We start from the raw sequence: 18,571 nt of genomic DNA, 5'->3' as shown, positions 1-18,571 counted from the left end.
ATTTTTAAAATGTGTACTCTTGTATAAATAAGTGCTGTTTACATGGTCTTTATAAAGTCTGCAGCTTCTAAGCCACTTCTCATGTATCAGTCTTTGTAATCTTTGAGACAGTCATGCATTCCATCTGCAAGTATCCCCATTTTGTGGAGGGAGAAATGATTAAGAAATGAGATATGATACTTAGGTTCATTCATTGACTCAAATATTTATGAAGTGCCTACTGTCTGTACCCAGTACTGGTAAATGCTGGGAGATCTTTGCACTCAAGCTGTGAAGTATAGGTCCTCTGGGATCTGCAGGCTAGGGTTTGGATCTTGCCTCTGCCGTGTTCTAGATGGGTTGTGGGCATACCCAGTACTGTCCTTACCTTCCTACTCTGCCTCTTGCTTTTTCTCCCATTTTGGAGTTTCTTTGTGATCTTATTTCTAACACTTCTGCAAGGCTTTTCGATCATAACTCTCCCTGTATAGCACTTAGAGATGCCTGATGCAGAGAGATGAAGTAAGCACAGAGAAGTGAAGTGACTGAGGTCACAGAGCAAGGGAGTAGAATAGAATATGAACCCAAGCCTTTCCACCTCTAAGACCAGACTCCTTCCTCTGTCATGCTTCTCTTGACCATAACAGTACTGGATGGAGTAAGCACTGGAACTGAGTTCCACTCCCAGTGCTGAGATACAAGAGAAGGAGAGAGAGAATACTCCCATCACAGTCCTATTGCTCTTATACCAAAGGCAGAAGCCAAAATCCCCAGAAAGCAGATGGATGGATGAGCTTCCTTCTGAAGATAGGGCCAATATACCCCATGTTTAGGCCTCTTAAGACATATATTTTATGTATAAACCCACATTTCCTTACCCTTGCCAGCATTCCAAGCCAGCTAATGAAAGACAAAAGGTAAAATTAGATTTGACATTGTGGTTAAAGACATAATCTTTGGATTCAGGCAGACCTAAGTTCTATTCCCCCGTTGCTACTTACTTAATATATAATAATAGGTCAATGAGTTGACCGCTTTGGGATGAGTGTCCTCATTGGAGAATGCATTTGTAGTACCCAGCTCATATAAAATATGAATAAAATAACTGCTGGCACACACTTAATGCTCAAGAAGTGTTTGTCAAGTGGATGAGTGGAAGAACATATAAATCAGTATGTTCAGCCAAGCCAGATAGCATTGGGGTTCACTTGTGAAGTCCAGGACTCAGACTGCTCTGTCCCCAAGTAACTGCAAGACTGGTGGAAAGATACAAAATCAGAGTCTAAGTTTCCTTATTGGTGAAGTGCAGCTGATCAAAATCCCTGCCTTCCAGGCTTGCGTACTGGTAAAGTAAGAGAATAAATGCAAAGTGCCTAGCAGCCAGTTGGTGCCCAATAAATGCTTTACTGTTGCCATTGTTTTTTTTTTTTTTTTTTTTTTTTTTTTTTTTCCAAATCTTCTCTCTCACAGCCTAAGCATCCCTGACTTCCTTTAACACCTGCTCCTGTACTATGCTTTTGTATTCCACCTTACAAGTTCCAGGACCTTCGCTGAAGTCACAACCCAGTGCCCTGTTTTCTTGCTGTGTGGCAGGTTCACTTTGTATGCTGTGGATACACGGGGGAGGCACTCGGAGCTCAGCACAGTGACCCTGAGGACGGCCTGTCCGCTGGTGGATGACAACAAGGCAGAAGGTAAGTGCCCTGTTTCCTCCCTTCCTAGGTCACTCCCCTATTTCCTTTAAGTTCTGTACCCAGAAGTCACCAACCACGACCCCTTTCCTGCCTCATAAACCTATGTGCACTGAGAGGAGAAAGTGAAGGGACTAAGGGGACAGGAGGAAGCCGGAGCTAACTTAATCAAAGCCATGAACGAAATTGAGATGGGCCAGCAGTACCTTAGCCAGTGGAAAGACTTGTTCCTCTTTCATAGCATCTGTCTATGCTCGGACATAGAGGAAAGGAATAGTAGAGGGTCAGAGCCCCGTGACTATATCCTGCCCCGTAGCCTAGACTTCTCAGAGACCTATCACTTTTTTTTTCCACTTTAGTCTATGCTAGAGCTGGCATATCAGTGACAGGAGGAGACCACTCCACCACTAAGCCCAGGGCAGATATCATTAGCTCATCATATCATTCGTCCCCATCTAGCCCCGGGGTGGCCTCAGAATCCTCAGCACAGAGCTACAGTCAGTGACTATCAGAGTTAGTGTGCAAGATTAAACGTTCCTGATGCTCCTGGCCCATGAAGTTGTAAACATCAGGCAAAGTATCTGGAAAAAAAAAAATAGAACCAATAAATCAGATCTACCATGTACTTAGTTCTTAGCCAACATGTAGCTATAGTTTCTACATCAGGACTGTCAAAAATGTGGTGATAGATCATGAGTCCTAATGGTTCACTTCAAGTTGAGCAAGTATTTTCTAAGAGCACTGGTATACGAGCAATGCAGAAGAGACACACTCTTTACCTTTCGGAAATTCACATTCTAGTCTCTCTAGAGAGACTGACATTTCTATGAATGGCTCAGTAATAAGCCCCAAAATACATACTTTGCCTGCTATCAGACAAGAGGAGACAGTCCTCTTATTGTGGAACTGTCATGTCTCAAAGGTGAGAGAGTTTGAGATGGTTTCCTGGTCATTTCTCCTCCTCCTCCTCCTCCTTCTCCTCCTCCTCCTCCTCCTTATTATCATCATCATATTAAAAAAAAAACAACAACAACAAAAAAACAAAACAAATAAAAACCATGTGCATGTGGTTTAAAAAAAGAAAAACCAAATGCTCCTCCCATCCTAAACCCAAGTCCCCCAGATTCTTCTGGAGGCAATCACTGTTAGCAATGACTTGGGGGTGTACATAAATCTGGATTAGAGTCTTTCCAGATGAAAGGATGGGCCTTCCATTCAAGGGAGCAACCCATGATGACTTCAAGTTGTATCGATTACTAGAAATAATTGAAGGACTAGAAATTGCCATGAATTACCATGGTTTTCTTTGATATATTTTTGAATGCAGACCTGAACACAGAGCTGTGTTGGAAGTATTCCGGAGGAGAGACAGAAGTAGGCTCTTGAGATGAGCCCAAGACTGTTGATTTAAGCCTCTGTACTTCTTTGTGATTTTATGTTAAATCATGGTTACCAAATATAGATTAATAAAGATGCCTGCAAATTATGAACACTAGCTTTGTGTCAGGCCCTGTGTTGAGTGCTTTACAGTCACTGTTTAATTTCGTCCTCCCAAGTGTGTCTCCAGAATAGACATCATTATTTTCAGCTGATGGTTAGGAAAACTGAACCCAACTAGTCAATTGATGTTCAGGATGCAATTTAGGTCTGTCTGCCCTTGGATACCACACATGACTGTGGTATCCAAGCATGAATGTGTGTCCAGCATGAATGTGCCTTTCCTGTTGCAAGGCATGTTTCCATCCTCACTTTTTCCTGCTGTCCAGTGATCTGTGCCTGCACTTCTTCCCCTCAGAAATAGCAGACAAGATCTACAATCTGTACAATGGGTACACAAGTGGAAAGGAGCAGCAGACTGCCTACAACACGCTGATGGAAGTCTCAGCCTCAATGCTGTTCCGAGTCCAACACCACTACAACTCTCACTACGAGAAGTTCGGCGACTTTGTCTGGAGGAGTGAGGATGAGCTGGGGCCCAGGTATGAATGAGTGTGTGAGTGTGAGTGGAGTCATGGATTCTTCTTGCTTATATCTGATTTTACTGGACACTTTTTTTCGTAGACTGGGAATAGGCTTTGTCAAATTAATAAGTGTGTCATACACTTAATCATGTCAGGGTTAGAGATGGGAAATGGGCAGGGAGAATGACAGGATCTTGGAATTTTAGCTCTTGGCCTCCTGGAATGTCAGAGGAGAGAGAATAAGCGCTCTTTCCCTCCATCACTTCCCTCACCCACTTTCCATCTTCAGTGTTAGATACAGGAATTTTGGACTCCTGGAGATGTGTCCTAACCAGAATCATGGAAGTGTATAGTGGCAGGGTCATGGCCCCAAATCTAGGGCTATTCCCATTCTTCCATAAGAAATCTGAGGTTTTCTAAGGACACCTGAGTGGCTCAGTTTATTAAAGGTCTGACTCTTGATTTTGGTTCAGGTCATAACCTTAGGGTCATGATATCAATCCCTGCATCAGGCTCTGCACTGGGTATGTAGTCTGCTTAAGATTCCCTTTCTCCCTCTCCCTCTGCCTCACCCCCTGACTCACTCCCTTTCCATTCTCTCTCCCTCTCTCTCCAAAAGAAAAGAAAAGAAAGACAGAAAGAAAAGAAAGAAATCTGGGGTTTTTAAGAGTTAAGTCCATTAGGGACCCTGACTAAATACATTCCTAAATTCAGTGTGTATTAAGACATGATTTTTATCACCAGCAATGACTGTACCAACCACTGTGCAGGGCTCCATGAATTCAGATGTAACTAAGACACATCACTATCTTCTAAAGCTCCATAAAGTAGTATATGAGATGGTGACTCTGTTTCATGCCTTGCACGGAACAACATTCATTCATTCATTCTTTCTTTCTTTCTATCTCTCATCACTTACTTAGTAGTCCCTCTTACCAGTTAGTCACTAACCATGCAGTAACAAAAAGGTGGAAGTTCACTGTTAGAGGTAATTAAACAAGCAGTTGCAAAGAATAGTCATAACAACATCAACAATAACAGAATAGGGCCCTTTGGGGAGGCAGGGCATAGACACCTGGTCTAGGTAACCCAGTGAAGCCTTCCCAAGGGCTGAGACTGAGGCGGATAGAATGAACAGAGGTCAGACAAGAGGAAGGACAGGAGAACCGGAGGGTTTGGGGCAGAGTGACCAGGGGAATGCACAGAGGAGATAATGTTCTACTAGGGCAGGGTTTTCCTCAAATTTTCATCATTTGCTTGCCACTTTTACGATTATTTTTTTAAGATTTTATTTATTTATTTGACAGAAATCACAAGTAGATGGAGAGGCAGGCAGAGAGAGAGAGAGAGAGAGGGAAGCAGGCTCCCTGCTGAGCAGACCTGAGATCTGAGATCATAACCTGAGCCGAAGGCAGCGGCTTAACCCACTGAGCCACCCAGGCGCCCCACTTTTATGATTTTTGACATATCACCATACCCTACACACTTTTCGTTCTGGCATTTCTCAGATTCACTTCTCACTGAAAATCTATTTGAAAACACTGCATTATTTTATAAAGGGAAAATAAGCACCATTTACCTTTAATAGACAATTAAATGTAAACATTTGATACAATGGAAGGGGAAGAACAAACAAAACCAGAAAACAATGCTCTTCAATCCGAGTTGAGGCCTGAGGCTCTGAGAGGGCTCCCCGCTCTGCGGGGAGCCTGCTTCTCCCTCTCCCTCTGCCTGCTGCTCCCCCTGCTTGTGCTTTCCCCCTCGCTCTCTTTCTCTGTTAAATAAATAAATAAAATCTTTAAAAATAAATAAAAAGGAGATTAGCAAGTGTTAGAGAAGTACTGAAGACGCAGTCTCAAAGGGACACTATTTTTTAAAGTAATCTGGAGGAAGGGAAGAGCGTGAAAAAGAGAATCTTGACTGCCTTTCCCAGTGTGATTCATTGTTATTTAATGCCGGGTCTGTGATCATCTGGAGTACCACCTAAAATCCTTCCTCCTGCCCCTGGGGAACTCCTTCCACACTTTGGTAAACATTGTGTAGAGGAACTGAAAGAATTTCCCTGTGGTTGGAGCAAAGTGTATGACAGCAGGAGTGGTAAGAGATAAGAAGAGAGAGGTCAACAGGGGCCAATCTTGAATGCCCTGTAAGTAGGGTTAAAGAGTTTGGATTATCTCCCTAGAGTAATGGGAAGCTTTTCAAGTGTTTTTCAGAATAGGGTGATGTTGGCAGATCTTCAGGGGGAGAAAGATCCCTCTGACCTCAGTTGGAAGCTTAAGACTCTGGGTTGATCAAGAGGAGTCAAGACAGGAGGGAGGTGGAGAGGTCCTTGAGGCTGCTCTTTTAATAATCCAGGGGAGATAGGGTGGCAGTTCTGGAGCAGGGTGGTACTGATAGCATTGTAGAGAATTGCCAGACTTCCTGAAATACTTAGTTGGAGGCACTCTGTGCTTTGAAAGGCTTTAAAGTTACACCGTAAACTGGGCAAGGTAGGGTACTCTCATTTTGTGGATGATAAGGAATTAGAGGCCTCAGGAGGTTAAATGAGCTGCACATAGCTGCACAGTGTGATATGGAGGCTGGTTCTGCCCTGATCTCTCACCCTGAGCCCTTAGAACACTTGCAATATCCCTCCGAGAATTTGAGGCCATCAGGGGAACAGAGGAGAGCTTGGTCAGAGATAAAAGGAATCTCTTCCTGGAACAGACCTTATCTGCCCATTGGGTCCTGGACTATAACTTTTTCTCTTTCACATGAAAGGAAGCTTCTTTAGATAAAAGCTAAAAGAGGGCAGACAGGCAGAAGCACAGAGTCCCAGATGAAAGCCCCAGATGACTGTGTGAGTCACTGGGGCTGCCATCTTGCCCATGGACTGGGAAAGGCATCCCCCTTTATTGGGTTTTCCCACAGGGCTCAGAGAGTTTGGGTGGAAGCTAAACCAGAGCTCCACTCCTGACTTTGTCTTTACAGCCTTCTGGGTTCCTTTATGACCTTCCAGGACATAAATCTTCTGGAAAGCCTGCCTGGCCTCCCGCAGAGGCAGGAAAACCCACTTGGTAATGGACTGTGATAACCCACTTAATCTCCAGCCAACCCGTCACCAGTCACTGTCCACCAGCTCCAACTGGTGTCACCCAGTTTCCTCCCTCCTCAGTCTTGCTAGTCTCTGGAGGGATATGATATTCCTCTAACATCCCACACTGTTGTCAGCAGGAATCAAGATAGCTGCATCCTAATCTATCCTGACACTGCTAATGAACTCACCTATGTAACCCTGGGCTCTGACTCTCTCTGGTCCTCAGTCTCCTCATCTATAAAATGAACAGGATGAACTAGGGCAGTGGTACTTTAGCTTTTTAGCAGTGGATTTCTTTTTTTCCTAAATAGGCCTTAAGTAGAACGGCAGGTCTTAACTAGAATGCTACTTTCTCAGAGAATCCTCTAAAAGTTCTACCTGTTCTCTCAATCACACCATCATATTTTAATTTAATGCATTGTACCTACTAGTTTCAATATCTCATGTGTCTTAGGTATTTACTGTTGTGCTATCTCTCTTCTGCACTATAATATCAGCTTATGCGTACTTAGTGATTCTTTAGGTCCTAGTCACTCTTGTAAGTGGGTGCTGAATACTTGTTAAATAACTGGATAATGGGATGAGTGGATGTGTGGCTCAGATGTGCACAGTTGTTCTGGAAGAAGCTAGAGAGGATGACCTGGGGCCTCACCTGCTGGGTCTCCATTTCAAATCCCCTTTCCCCCATTCCCAAGGGACTCTTGGGTCTCTCTGAGCTCATAAAGGTCTGTGGGTGACAGAGACAACTGAATTCCATGAACTAATTCTTTCCAGCTCAAAGATAATAATCAAAAAATACATTGTCCTTTCAAATATTAAGAGACCCCAGGAGACCACATTTCATTAATTTATTTATTCATTGGTTCATTTAATATTCTTACTGTGGGCCAGGCTCTGCACTATGGGCTGGAAATGTATGCATGAAGAAGACAGATCCTGCCTTTACAAGGGGCAGCACCTAGTGAGAGAAAGTCTATGGGCAGTTACAGTGAAACATGTTATAAGAAGCATACTACAAAAATGGGGGGTGGGAAGTTTGTTTTCCGGCAGTGCTTCTCCAATTTGAATGTGTATGAGAACCCCCTGAGAGTCTTGCTAAAATTTAAGTTGTCTTAGTGGTTTAGGATGGGCTGCATTTCTTATAAGCTCTCAGGTGATGTCCATGTTGCTGGTCCCAAAAGCACAGTTTGAGGGACAAGGTTCTAGATGAGATTAGCAGTCACAGCTAATCCAGACCTGGACCTCAAAGGAGGATCCGTGGAGAAGAGAGCGAAGTCTTGGCCTAGCATCAGAGGATGAATGGGAGTCCTCCAGGCAGAAGGAGGAGGGTGTTCTCATCCAGAGGAACAACCAGTGCAAGGATGAGTGTTGGGGTGGGTAGCTAAGAGGATACACTTGAGTCAGGAAGTACAAATCTCATTGGGACAGAGTTCAAGGTGAGAGGGGAAAACAAAACAAAACAAAAAAACCAAGGTTGGGACTTCAACAGAGGGCAGAGCATGATGGCTCTTGTGAGCTCTGTCCAGGAGTTTGTTGTTTCTCCCAAAACCCAGAGGAGCCATTGGAGTAAATGTGCCATGACTCTGAAGGGTTCCCAAGTGGGCATGGCGTCAGATGGTAAAGGAGAAAGAGTGAGACACTGTCCTTGGGTTCCTGGCCTAGGTTTGCCATCCACTTGCCATGACCTTGGACAAATTCCATTGCCATTCTGGTCCCCATCTGTAGCATAAAAGGGCTGGACTCCAAAGTCCCTTCCAGCTGGGGAGCCAGGGAGCCAAAAAGCCCTGAAGTTCATAAAGACCAGAAAACAGCCATGCTCTGACTGTCCTTTCTCCTTCATAGTGTCCTGATTCCCAAGGATCTAGGGTGGCCAGGGTGTTAAGAGCTCTTCCCAGGAGGACTCATACCGTGGGATGAACTCTATTAGGATTCTCTTTTCCTCTAATCACCAAACCCCAAAATGTTCTGTACTTCTCCCTGTATCTGTAGTCACATACCCCCATAAAATTTAGTGACAAAAGGGCATCTTTTACGTCTGCCTCATGAGTCTATGAGGCCACTGTCCTCCAGAGCCTAGTTTCCGTGACAGCCACAGGTGCCGCAAACAGCTGCTCAGAGAAGACCTGCTGCTACCCAGCTGTCCCAGCCATATGGTTCCTATTAGGAGACCTGAGAAGCTGATCTCATAGGTGGCTAAGGACCAGAATTTGCTTCAGTCAGTACACCCTTGACTACTCTTGGGCTTCTCCATCCTCTCAGCTTCATTTGGCTGAAATGATAGAGTAGGAAGAAGAGAGGGAGCACTGAAGAGATTTTGTTTTGGTGAATTCATCTCTCTGGACTGGTGATTGTATATGTACTATCTCAACCTCTCTTGCTTCCATGGCAGACATTACTAATAGATCACAGAAATCATCCCAGGCTTGGTTTAGCCTGGGATTTTTCTCACCACAGCAAGGCAAGAAGCTTTTCCTACGCTTCTCAGGTGTGAACTGTATCCATATCCTGTGCTGTATCCAGAATGAAAGTAAGCAAATTTGATGTCCCTGTATATTCTTGCAGTTCAAGATTATATATTAGCTCTTTCCTTAACTATCATGCCAAAAACCTTAATCCTTTTGGAGTTTCCAGGATATTAAGAACAAAAGCAAACTTAGGCTTCTAGGGCCATATTCCTATGGACCTCAGATGCACTTTTAATTTTCTGCATATTTTGACATTCCTGAAATCAGGATGGACAGTGCAAATGGATGTGTGCATTAGTGCTACATGCTTCTTAAAAGGCTATTATTAATCAGTGGCATTCTTATAACTTAAGATGTCTTAGGGTGAATAAGTACAAAAACAAAACACAGTATGACTTTGAACAAGTGTTCCAAGGATCAGTGTTCCCACTGATAGTATAACAAGGTTAGCTCTTATCTCGAAGTCTGTATCAGTTCTGCACTGAAATCACTGGGTTAGCTGAGACTCTGTCATACTTACCATCAGTTAAGGAATGAATTCTTGGGAAGGTATTATGTTTTCTTGTGAGAGAATAAGAAGAAAAAATGTAAATATTTTCACTGTTTATCTTACAAATTACATGTCAAACCCGGTGTTGAAGATAAATATCCAGGTGGCGTATTTGACTTGCTGGGTTTCTGTTCTGTGGGAATTGTCCACGGCTAGACTTGATGTGGATTTATTCTGAAAATAATCCCAGGAAACTACTGGGAAGCCATAAAACCATGGCTTCATTGCACAAAATCATCACACCAACTATAAAATATATGTGTAAAAATTCACATTTTTAAAAATTTTAAAGATTTTATTTTTATTTATTTGACAGAGAGAGAAAGATCACAAGTCTGGAAAGAAGCAGGTGGGGTTGGGGGGGGGGACAGACCCCCTGCTGAGCAGAGAGCCTGATGTGGGACTCCATCCCAGGACTCTGGGATCATGACCTGAGCGAAGGCAAAGGCTTAACCCACTGAACCACCCAGGCACCCAAATTCACGTTTTTAAAAATGGAATTACTTGATTGTATTTTGTTCTATAAGTAATTCTTACTCTATAACATCTACATGATGTGGATGTATATAAAATGGAAAGGAAAATTTTGCACTTCTGAATCCATAATCCCAACCCAGAGATAAAATCATTATTAGGTTGCTTTCCAAATATAAATACAGGTATGACATGGATATACACATGAATGGGGACTCAATATAAGCTTAAGAATACATGTGCATCTATAGACACAGCCCTGTTTCCACCAACTCTGCTATTTTCAGTAAATATATACACTATATTCTGTTATCTACCTGTTTACACTTAACAAGTCTTTTCTCGTGGATGCATATGTAGATATGTTATCTGGGAGGGCCCTTTATCCATACAATTATATGAATGTATCATATGTTACTTGAGTCTTTTATCCAATTAGGTTTCTTCCAAATGCTATGCTCTTATAAAGAAATTAATACAAATGTTTTGCCCACTTGCCAGATTATCTCCCTTGGTCCACATTGATGCTCTTATGCCATTTCATTCCCTTTATTAATTCCTGCTAGAGAATTACTGGATTTGGAATGCTAGGGACTGAGATTTCCTTGGTTCAAGTTAATTTACCCCTATTAGTTCCTTCTTCTTGCACAGTCAGGAGCTGGACAACAGGGGTACTCTACTATCTTAGAAGCAGGTGGGAGGTATTACGGGCACCTCTTATGGGCCCAGTCATTTATAGGTCATTTCATCTCCTGAACCACCTATTTTGAAGATAAAACAACAGAGAATCAGTGGAATTGAGTAAATTGTTGAAGGTTACACAGCTAGTAACTATCAGAGGCCAAATTCAAAATAACCTCAAAAATGCCAAAATCCAAACCAATATCCTGTCCATTGTAACACATTGCATCCCAAGATTTATACATGATGAAGGCAGAATATAATATATATCACAACAGAGAAATAAAAGGCTTTAGCAGCAAAGGGGAAAGATGACTTATGATACCTGGGGAGATCTGGAAGACTTCCTGAAGATGACATTTCAGCATGACTTTGAAGCATGAGTAGAACTTCTCACATCAGGAACTCCATGCCTTGGCAGTTGTGTCACACCAGGTTCTGTTGTGAAGTGCTCATCAGATGCCCGTCAGGTGGTATTTCTCTGAATGAAGCCTCTAATTCCTTTTAGATTAAAAACAAAAACAACAAAAATCTTCTCCATTTTCTATATCCATTAGGCTCTGCCTTGGTCTAAATGTTGTATCTTCTAAAAGTCATAGGTCCAAAATCTAATGTGCAAGATAATAACATTAAAGGATGGGGCCTTTGGGAGGTGACTAGGTTATGAGGGTGGATCCCTTATGAATGGGATCAGTAGTCTTATAAAAGAGGGACCAGAGAGATCCTTTGCTGCTTCCACCATGTGAAGGCACAGCAAGAGAGTACCATCTCTGAACCAGGAAGCTCGCTCTCACAGCCACTGCACCACATCTTCCAGTGCCATGATCCTGGGCTTCCCAGCCTTCAGAACTGGGAGAATGAAATCCATATTGTTCATAAGCTACCCAGTCTGTGGTATTTTGTTATAGAAACCCAAACAGACTAAGACTCCTTTCTAAAAGATACTTGATTTGGCCATCCCCAGTGAAGGAAGCCCATTGGAGATATGGAAGCATCCATTCTGTAGATAGAGGACTCTAGTTTTAATTTTTTCTAATTATGTTGAGTCAAAATTTGCCTTCTGTTAATTTTAAAGTGACACCATTGATAACACTGGGATGCCTTGCAACAGAGATCTAGATGCTATTCTCACACTGTTAACCCTGGTCAAAACCTATGACCAGCCTGAGGCTCACTTCTACTACCTAAAGACTAGGACTGAAGTACGGACTCTAGGATTGTGGCGAGGATTATATTTAGTTTCAGCCCCTACCCCCCTCCCAGTCTTCATTTATTAGAACAACATAACCATTTGCCTGAGTATCCCCCCTTCAGTGGACACATTCCATTCCTGCTTTCCACACTTCCTCCTAAGACTTGCTTTTGAGACAACCTTCAGCAGCAGCATCTGGCTACAGTTTGCACATGTCCCTCTTACCAGAAGTGACTGGGGTACTCCAGATGTGGCCTGACCGGGACAATATGAATGAAGTCATTCTTTCTCTTAATCTGCCCTGTCTACTTCTGGAGGTTGTGTCCCATTTTTGTGCAACCACGTCATGCCCTCGACTCTCATTAAGCTTGAGGTCAGCTAACACAGAGACACTTAAGCTCAACTCAAGGAGATAGGGAGGAGGGGGAGAGGCCAATAGGAATGTTTCCTTACTGCCTCTTTTTCCCCTCCTCCATTCCAAGGCCCCCCTGGAAATTAGGTCTTTGTCCACTAACTGTGTCAACAGATGATTGGGTAATGGTGCTGGGAATAGAATGGTCAGTCAAAGGTTCTACAGTTCCCGGAGAAGTGGCATCAGAACTCAGCCCCTGACTCCTCCACAAGCCATTCCTGTCTCAGTCTTGCCTGCTAATACAATCATAAATTAATGTGTGGCGGCTCCTTCACCTCTGGCTTCCTATGCCAGCGGTTCTGGGTCCTGTCTCCAATGAGGAAGATTTCATTTCCAGTATTTGAGAGAAGTGGTCACTCTGACCTATGATTCCCTCTACAGGGAAAGCTGGATTATGCCTGGCCTTTGATTTATGCATCTCCGTTGCCTACAAATTTATTACCCAGCACTCTTGCCTTTAGTCTCTCACTCCCTCCTTCTCCTCCCAGGCCTTTAAGCATCTCCAACCCTTCTCTCCTTGGCGTCACCTTCTGACTTCTCCTGTCTTTGTTGGCTAAATGCAAGCCAAGGTCGTAGATAGTGTGTGCGTTGGAAAAAGAACAGGGACAGTTAAGTGAACTGACGCTGGTTTAGTGCCTATTGTGTACAGACATCTGTACTGGATGCCTAGGGCAGTCATTTTATTTCAGCCTAACAACAGCCCTACAAAACAAGCATCTCTAATCCCATTTTACAAATGGGCAAACAGAACTACAGAGAAGTGACTTCCTTAATGGGCTCTGAAGCCTATGTCCTTTCTACCACAGTATGCTATTTTGAATCTTGGTTAACATGTACTGAGCCAGTTAGCCAGGTTCTCTCTCTCTCCCTCAAAACACCGCTCTTATTTCCATTTCATGGAGGCCGTAACTAAGAGCAGCATCGAAGAACTTGCTGATGATCTACACAGCTGTTGAGTTACAGAGTTCAGATCTGCATCTGTGACTTCCAATTCATTCTCTCTACGGTCAGGAGCTCTGGTTCTTGCTCTGTCCTTGTTACTAACTTAAAGTGTTCTCTTAACTATTTTCTCACTCCAAACTTCCATTTCCCCATCCATTCAAAAGGAGACTTGGTTCAGTTGAGTCCTAAGATTCTTCTTGAGGAAATGGCTGGGACTTTGGAGGCAAAGCATTTGGGAATGTTGGAAGAACTCCCCTTTCCCACCTCATTTTATATTCATAGTTTGTTTTTGTGATCACTCTCCATTGCCCCTAAAATATAATACTTCACCATGACTTTGAAGAGCCCCAGGGGCCTGATATCTGCCAGACTGAGTAGTCTCTTACCCATTCTTTGTGCTAACCATTGCAAAGAACTGGGTGCTCATGCTTCCTCTCATCTAACTTCCCATGAGCACTTTCCTCTGCCTCCCCAACTACCTGAAAAACCTGTCTCATCAGTGAAGTCTTGGTGCAGATGTTACATCCCTTGGGAAGGTTTCTGAGCTCCCAAATTCAGGATTAGGTGTTCAGTTTATATATTCCCAGAGTACACAGCATGTCTCCAACCCAGCACTCTGGCCCCAAGTTAGAGGCTGTTAGCATTTCTTTTGCCTGCCACTGACTTACAAATGTGCTCTGGGCTTACACCAGAACACAAATAAGGCTGATGATGGGGCGGTGGGGGGTGGGGGGGGCACAGGTGTTGGTAGTGATACTTGCTAACCTCTGTCAAGGACTTAGGATGTGCCAAACATGTTTCTAAGAGTTTTGCATGTATTAACTTACATAATCCTCACTATAACTTTATGAGGTTGGTGAATGTTACTCCCTTTTTATAAATGAGGAAGCAGAAGGAGGACATTGCTTTCAAAAACACAGAGCGAAAAAGCAAACCAGCGCCTTTAAGTACGACGATAGGAAACACTTAACACCTGGATGTGTGCCCGACCAGGTTTCTTGCTGTCATTCTGGCCCTTCCCCCAGTTTGATTCTCCTCAAGGCAGCCGGGAACATTTTTAAATAGTCCAGCTCTGAATCCATTATGTTGCTGCTTGAAACCCTTTGAGCAATCCCTGGTTTGCCCTCCAGGCCACTCTCGTAGATAACATTTATTGAAGGCTTGTTACAGATTCATCAATGCTGGCTTTTTTTTGTTTTTTAACAGGACTTTGTGGTAGATACAGCAGTTACTTCCATCTCATGGATAAGGAAACTGGGTCACACCTGCTTAAACAATTCCCTCAATATCACCGAGCTAATAAGTGGCTGAGCCAGGATTTGAACCTGAGCAGTCAGGCTGTAGAGCCTGGGTGCTGTACCGTTATTCTGTACAACCCACGCCCCAGTTCCTAAGCTCCAACGGCCTAGCCCCTGCCACTTCTCCAGTCCCCCACTGTGTGCCCACTTACACACAGTAGTCCCGGTATTCCTGCCATAAATCCTCAGAACTTCTTTTTTTAAAAAAATATTTTATGTATTTATTTGACAGAGAGAGAGACAGCAAGAGAGGGAACATCAAAGGTCATGTTTGATGGGAGGGAGACGCAGGCTTCCCGCCAAGCAGAGAGCCCGATGTGGGGCTCCCTCCCAGGACCCTGGGATCATGACCTGAGCCAAAGGCAGACACCTAAAAACTGAGCCACCTGGGTGCCCCAATCCTCAGAACTTCTATATAATCCCATATCTTTATGCCTTTACCTCTGCCTCCTGTTTTGCCTTTGTCATCTTTAACCCCTACTCATTTCTGAGACTCAACACAAGCTGCCCTTCTACTAGGAAGCCTTCTTGGATATTCCCATTCCTACCTTCCTCTTCTCTCCCACCTCCCCAGCACACCTCTTATCATTGCCCTAGCTACCTGTGCTGTAATTTTCCATCTGTCTGTCTTTCACACTGAAGAGGGAGCCCTACCATAAAATAAGTGCTCAGTAAATGAGCAGTCGATGATTTTATCTCCTGTTACTTTACAGCAGCCCCATTTTTCAAGAGAAGAAACGGGTTTAGAGACATTAAGAAAATTTCCCAAGGACACAGAGCTATTAAGGAACAGAGCAAGGGCTCAAACCGGGAGGACAGAGAAATGAACTCCTCAAGCCTCTGGTTGGGAGGTGCTGCCGGCAGGGAGAGAGGACTGTGGGCAGAGTGGCAACTCGAGTGCGATTCTGAAGCTATGAATTCTTGGCACCTCAGGAAATATTCCACCCAAGTGGTGAACTATACAAAGAGGACTTTTTGAAAGGTACCTCATAAATCGTGCCCACAAAACATACAAAACATACATAGAAGCCCGGCCCTTTTCCAGCCGTCATGCAGGTGCCTAACACAGTGTCCCATTTGTGGGGTCTGTTGTTGTAAAACCCCCTCCCTCCTGGGGTCTCAGAGGGGCATGGAGAGGACAGCAGGAGAGAGCTGCTCATTTAGCCCTTGGGTATCTTGAATATGCTGGAATGTAGAGAAAACTGGATTCCACATGGTGACTAGCACCTTGACGATGATGTCTACCGTGTGGTGTGACCCAGGAAAAGGATATCCCTTTCTCTCTCCGAGCCTCAGTTTTCACATCTTTAATAAGAATAGGTCAGACTAGGTCACTGGTTCCCAGTTAGGGTGATTTTTCCCCCCAAGAGGACAATTCCACTGCTATGACTAGGACAAAGAAATGCTATTTGTATTTAATAGGCAGAGGCCCAGGGATGTTGCTGAACTTCCTACAAGACACTCCCCACAACATAGAACTATCTGGCCCAGATGTCAACAGTGCCATCATTGGGAAACCCAAGGGTCTCCGAGATCCTTGTTAGCTTTAATTTTCTGTGCAGCCATCAGATGACCTCAGGGGTCCTCTCTCTTACTGGTTAAAGGGATCTAGATAAGTTACTAATGATGATCACCACAGGACAGGGTGATTCTTGCTCAGACCAGTGTTCTGAATGACCTTAACCCCAAGGTACCATCATAACAATTCTTTATAATCACAGGTATCATTTATTGGGAGCTTACTCTGTGCCAGGCTTGGGCATTTCTCATGCTAGACATTAACCACCACTTATGAAGCTGAGACCATCATCACTATTTTATAGATGAGAAAAACACTCATAGAGAGGGACTTTGGGGACGTTCAGACCTAGATCCAAATGCTCAGCCCCAGTGGTCACCTTGCTGTTTGACCTTGGTCACACGACGTCATTTCTCTGAGCCGCGGGTTCCACGTCCGTCTGTGTGAGTGGAAAGAACAGTATGTCCAGGGCTGTTATGGACAGCACATGAAATCTTTAAATGTAGGTAAAGCGTTTATTTTCTGTCTAGTGTGGCAGGTGTCGGTAAATTTTAGCTGGGATTGCTGTTGCTGTGTATCATTATTATAATGATTTCTTCTTGGTCAGAGTCCCAAGGCTGGTGACCTTGTAAGTCCTGGGACTCTTCGTATTTTAGAAACGAAAATGCTGGGTCAAAGGTTATACGTCGCTTTCAGTTTTTACACATTGGACAGTGGAAGAGGACAAATTTGGAGGTGATTTTTGAGTAGGTGTTTGAAATACCGCATTCAGGCCAGGAACGGATAGGAGATTGTTGGAGCCGGAAGTTCCCATTTCTCTGTTGACTTTTATTCCCCACTCAAAGGCTTAACCCTTGATCTGGGCTTCATTCTTCCTCACTGTCTCATCTTCCTTTTCAGGAAGGCCCACCTGATCTTGCGGCGACTGGACAGGGTGAGCAGCCACTGCTCCAGCCTCCTGAGAAGCGCTTACATCCAGAGCCGTGTGGACACCGTACCCTACCTTTTCTGCCGCAGCGAGGAGGTCCGGCCCGCGGGTATGGTGTGGTACAGCATCCTCAAGGACACCAAAATCACATGCGAGGAGAAGATGGTGTCCATGGCCCGAAACACCTATGGGGAGTCCAAGGGCCGGTGAGGGAGGGTGCCACCCTCCGTGAGCACAGAGACTCTCCGTGGGAGGGGGAGCAGTACTCTCGTGGATCCTGGGGCCTGGGGGGGCTAGGGGACAGCTGAGGATGGGCCTGGCCGATGAGCTTGCCAGCAAGGCCAAAGCAAACTCTTTCTCTTGTGGATAGCCGACAGAGAACTTTGTAACCACTGGAATTATCCGTTTTTCTCTTTTATTTTTTCTAAGATATTATTTGACTCTATCAAAGTCTCTCCTTTTTAAACTTTTTCTTATGGGTGGCGGTCAGTCCCGAGGCAGGAGCTTTCAGGTGGAGACCAAGCGGCCTTTGCTCTTCTTCCTTCCTCCTGCCACACTCAGCTTCCTTCCTGCAATGGACCCTGGAGGAAACCTCTGGAGAGACAATCTGACCTCTTCAGCATCAGGAAGGAGGCCCCGAGAATCGGTGCAGTGAGGAAGCTTGGGTCTTTATGACTTTTTTTTTCCCAGACGTTATTGAGTTTGCAGGATCCCTGCCTCTTCCTGCTACCTGTGGGTCTGCCCAGAGTCCCTGCAGGACTTTCCATGCATTAAAAATTCTTATTGTCTCTCTTTCTGCTTGGGGAGTGTTTCTTGCCACTGGCGGACCTCAGTTTATTCACGCCACAGGTATTTATTGATTACTTACTGTAGACCAGACATCGGACATGCAGCTGAGGAGTGAGAAGCTCCCTGCTCTCAGGGAGCTTACAGTCCCATGGAAATTGTAGAGAAGCAGTTCAGCGACTTCAGGCTGTAGTAGGGGAAGAACGGGGGTTATTTACACTCATCGCTGGGCCATGAGACAAACCATAGGAGCTCTGAAATGCCTCCTTGAGAAAGGGATGCCTGAAGCCCAGAAGATGGGGAGGAATCAACCAGAGAGCATGTGGAAAGACAAGATGGGACACCATGGACGAAAGTCCAGAAATAAGAGAAAAAAGAACCCATTGAAGGGCTGAAAGCACTTTTTAAAAAAGATATTTGTTTGTTTGTTTGTTTGTTTGTTTATTTTAGTGATATGGAGAGAGTGTGAGCAGGGGGAGTGGCAGAAGGAGAAGGAATCTCAAACGGACTCCTCACTGAGCGTGGAGCCCTACATGGGGCTTGATCTGGCAACTCTGAGATCATGACCTGATTGAAAATTAAGAGTCCGAGGCTTAACCAACTGAGACACCTAGGGA

The 18,571-nt window shown here is 44.3% G+C and overlaps 1 protein-coding gene across 2 annotated transcripts in view; it reads left to right on the top strand.

Annotated features, from left to right (window-relative positions):
• ASTN2 (astrotactin 2) overlaps positions 1 to 17,956 on the top strand; it is a 600,456-nt gene extending 582,500 nt beyond the window's left edge. For both annotated transcript variants that reach the window (XM_045074025.1, XM_045074024.1), the window contains exons 18-20: positions 1,573 to 1,673; positions 3,466 to 3,649; positions 17,141 to 17,956. In XM_045074025.1, coding sequence (XP_044929960.1) covers positions 1,573 to 1,673; positions 3,466 to 3,649; positions 17,141 to 17,378 — 523 coding nt within the window. In that variant the 3' untranslated portion in view covers positions 17,379 to 17,956. The remainder of the gene's footprint in view (positions 1 to 1,572; positions 1,674 to 3,465; positions 3,650 to 17,140) is intronic.
• Positions 17,957 to 18,571: the final 615 nt, after the last annotated feature.

This window comes from Mustela putorius, unplaced genomic scaffold (assembly GCF_011764305.1).
Source record: "Mustela putorius furo isolate JIRA1106 unplaced genomic scaffold, ASM1176430v1.1 tig00537301_pilon_pilon_pilon, whole genome shotgun sequence".
Taxonomy (NCBI): Eukaryota; Metazoa; Chordata; class Mammalia; order Carnivora; family Mustelidae; genus Mustela; species Mustela putorius.
Note: the sequence above shows the minus strand (reverse complement) of the source record. Positions and strands in the feature narration are given on the sequence as shown.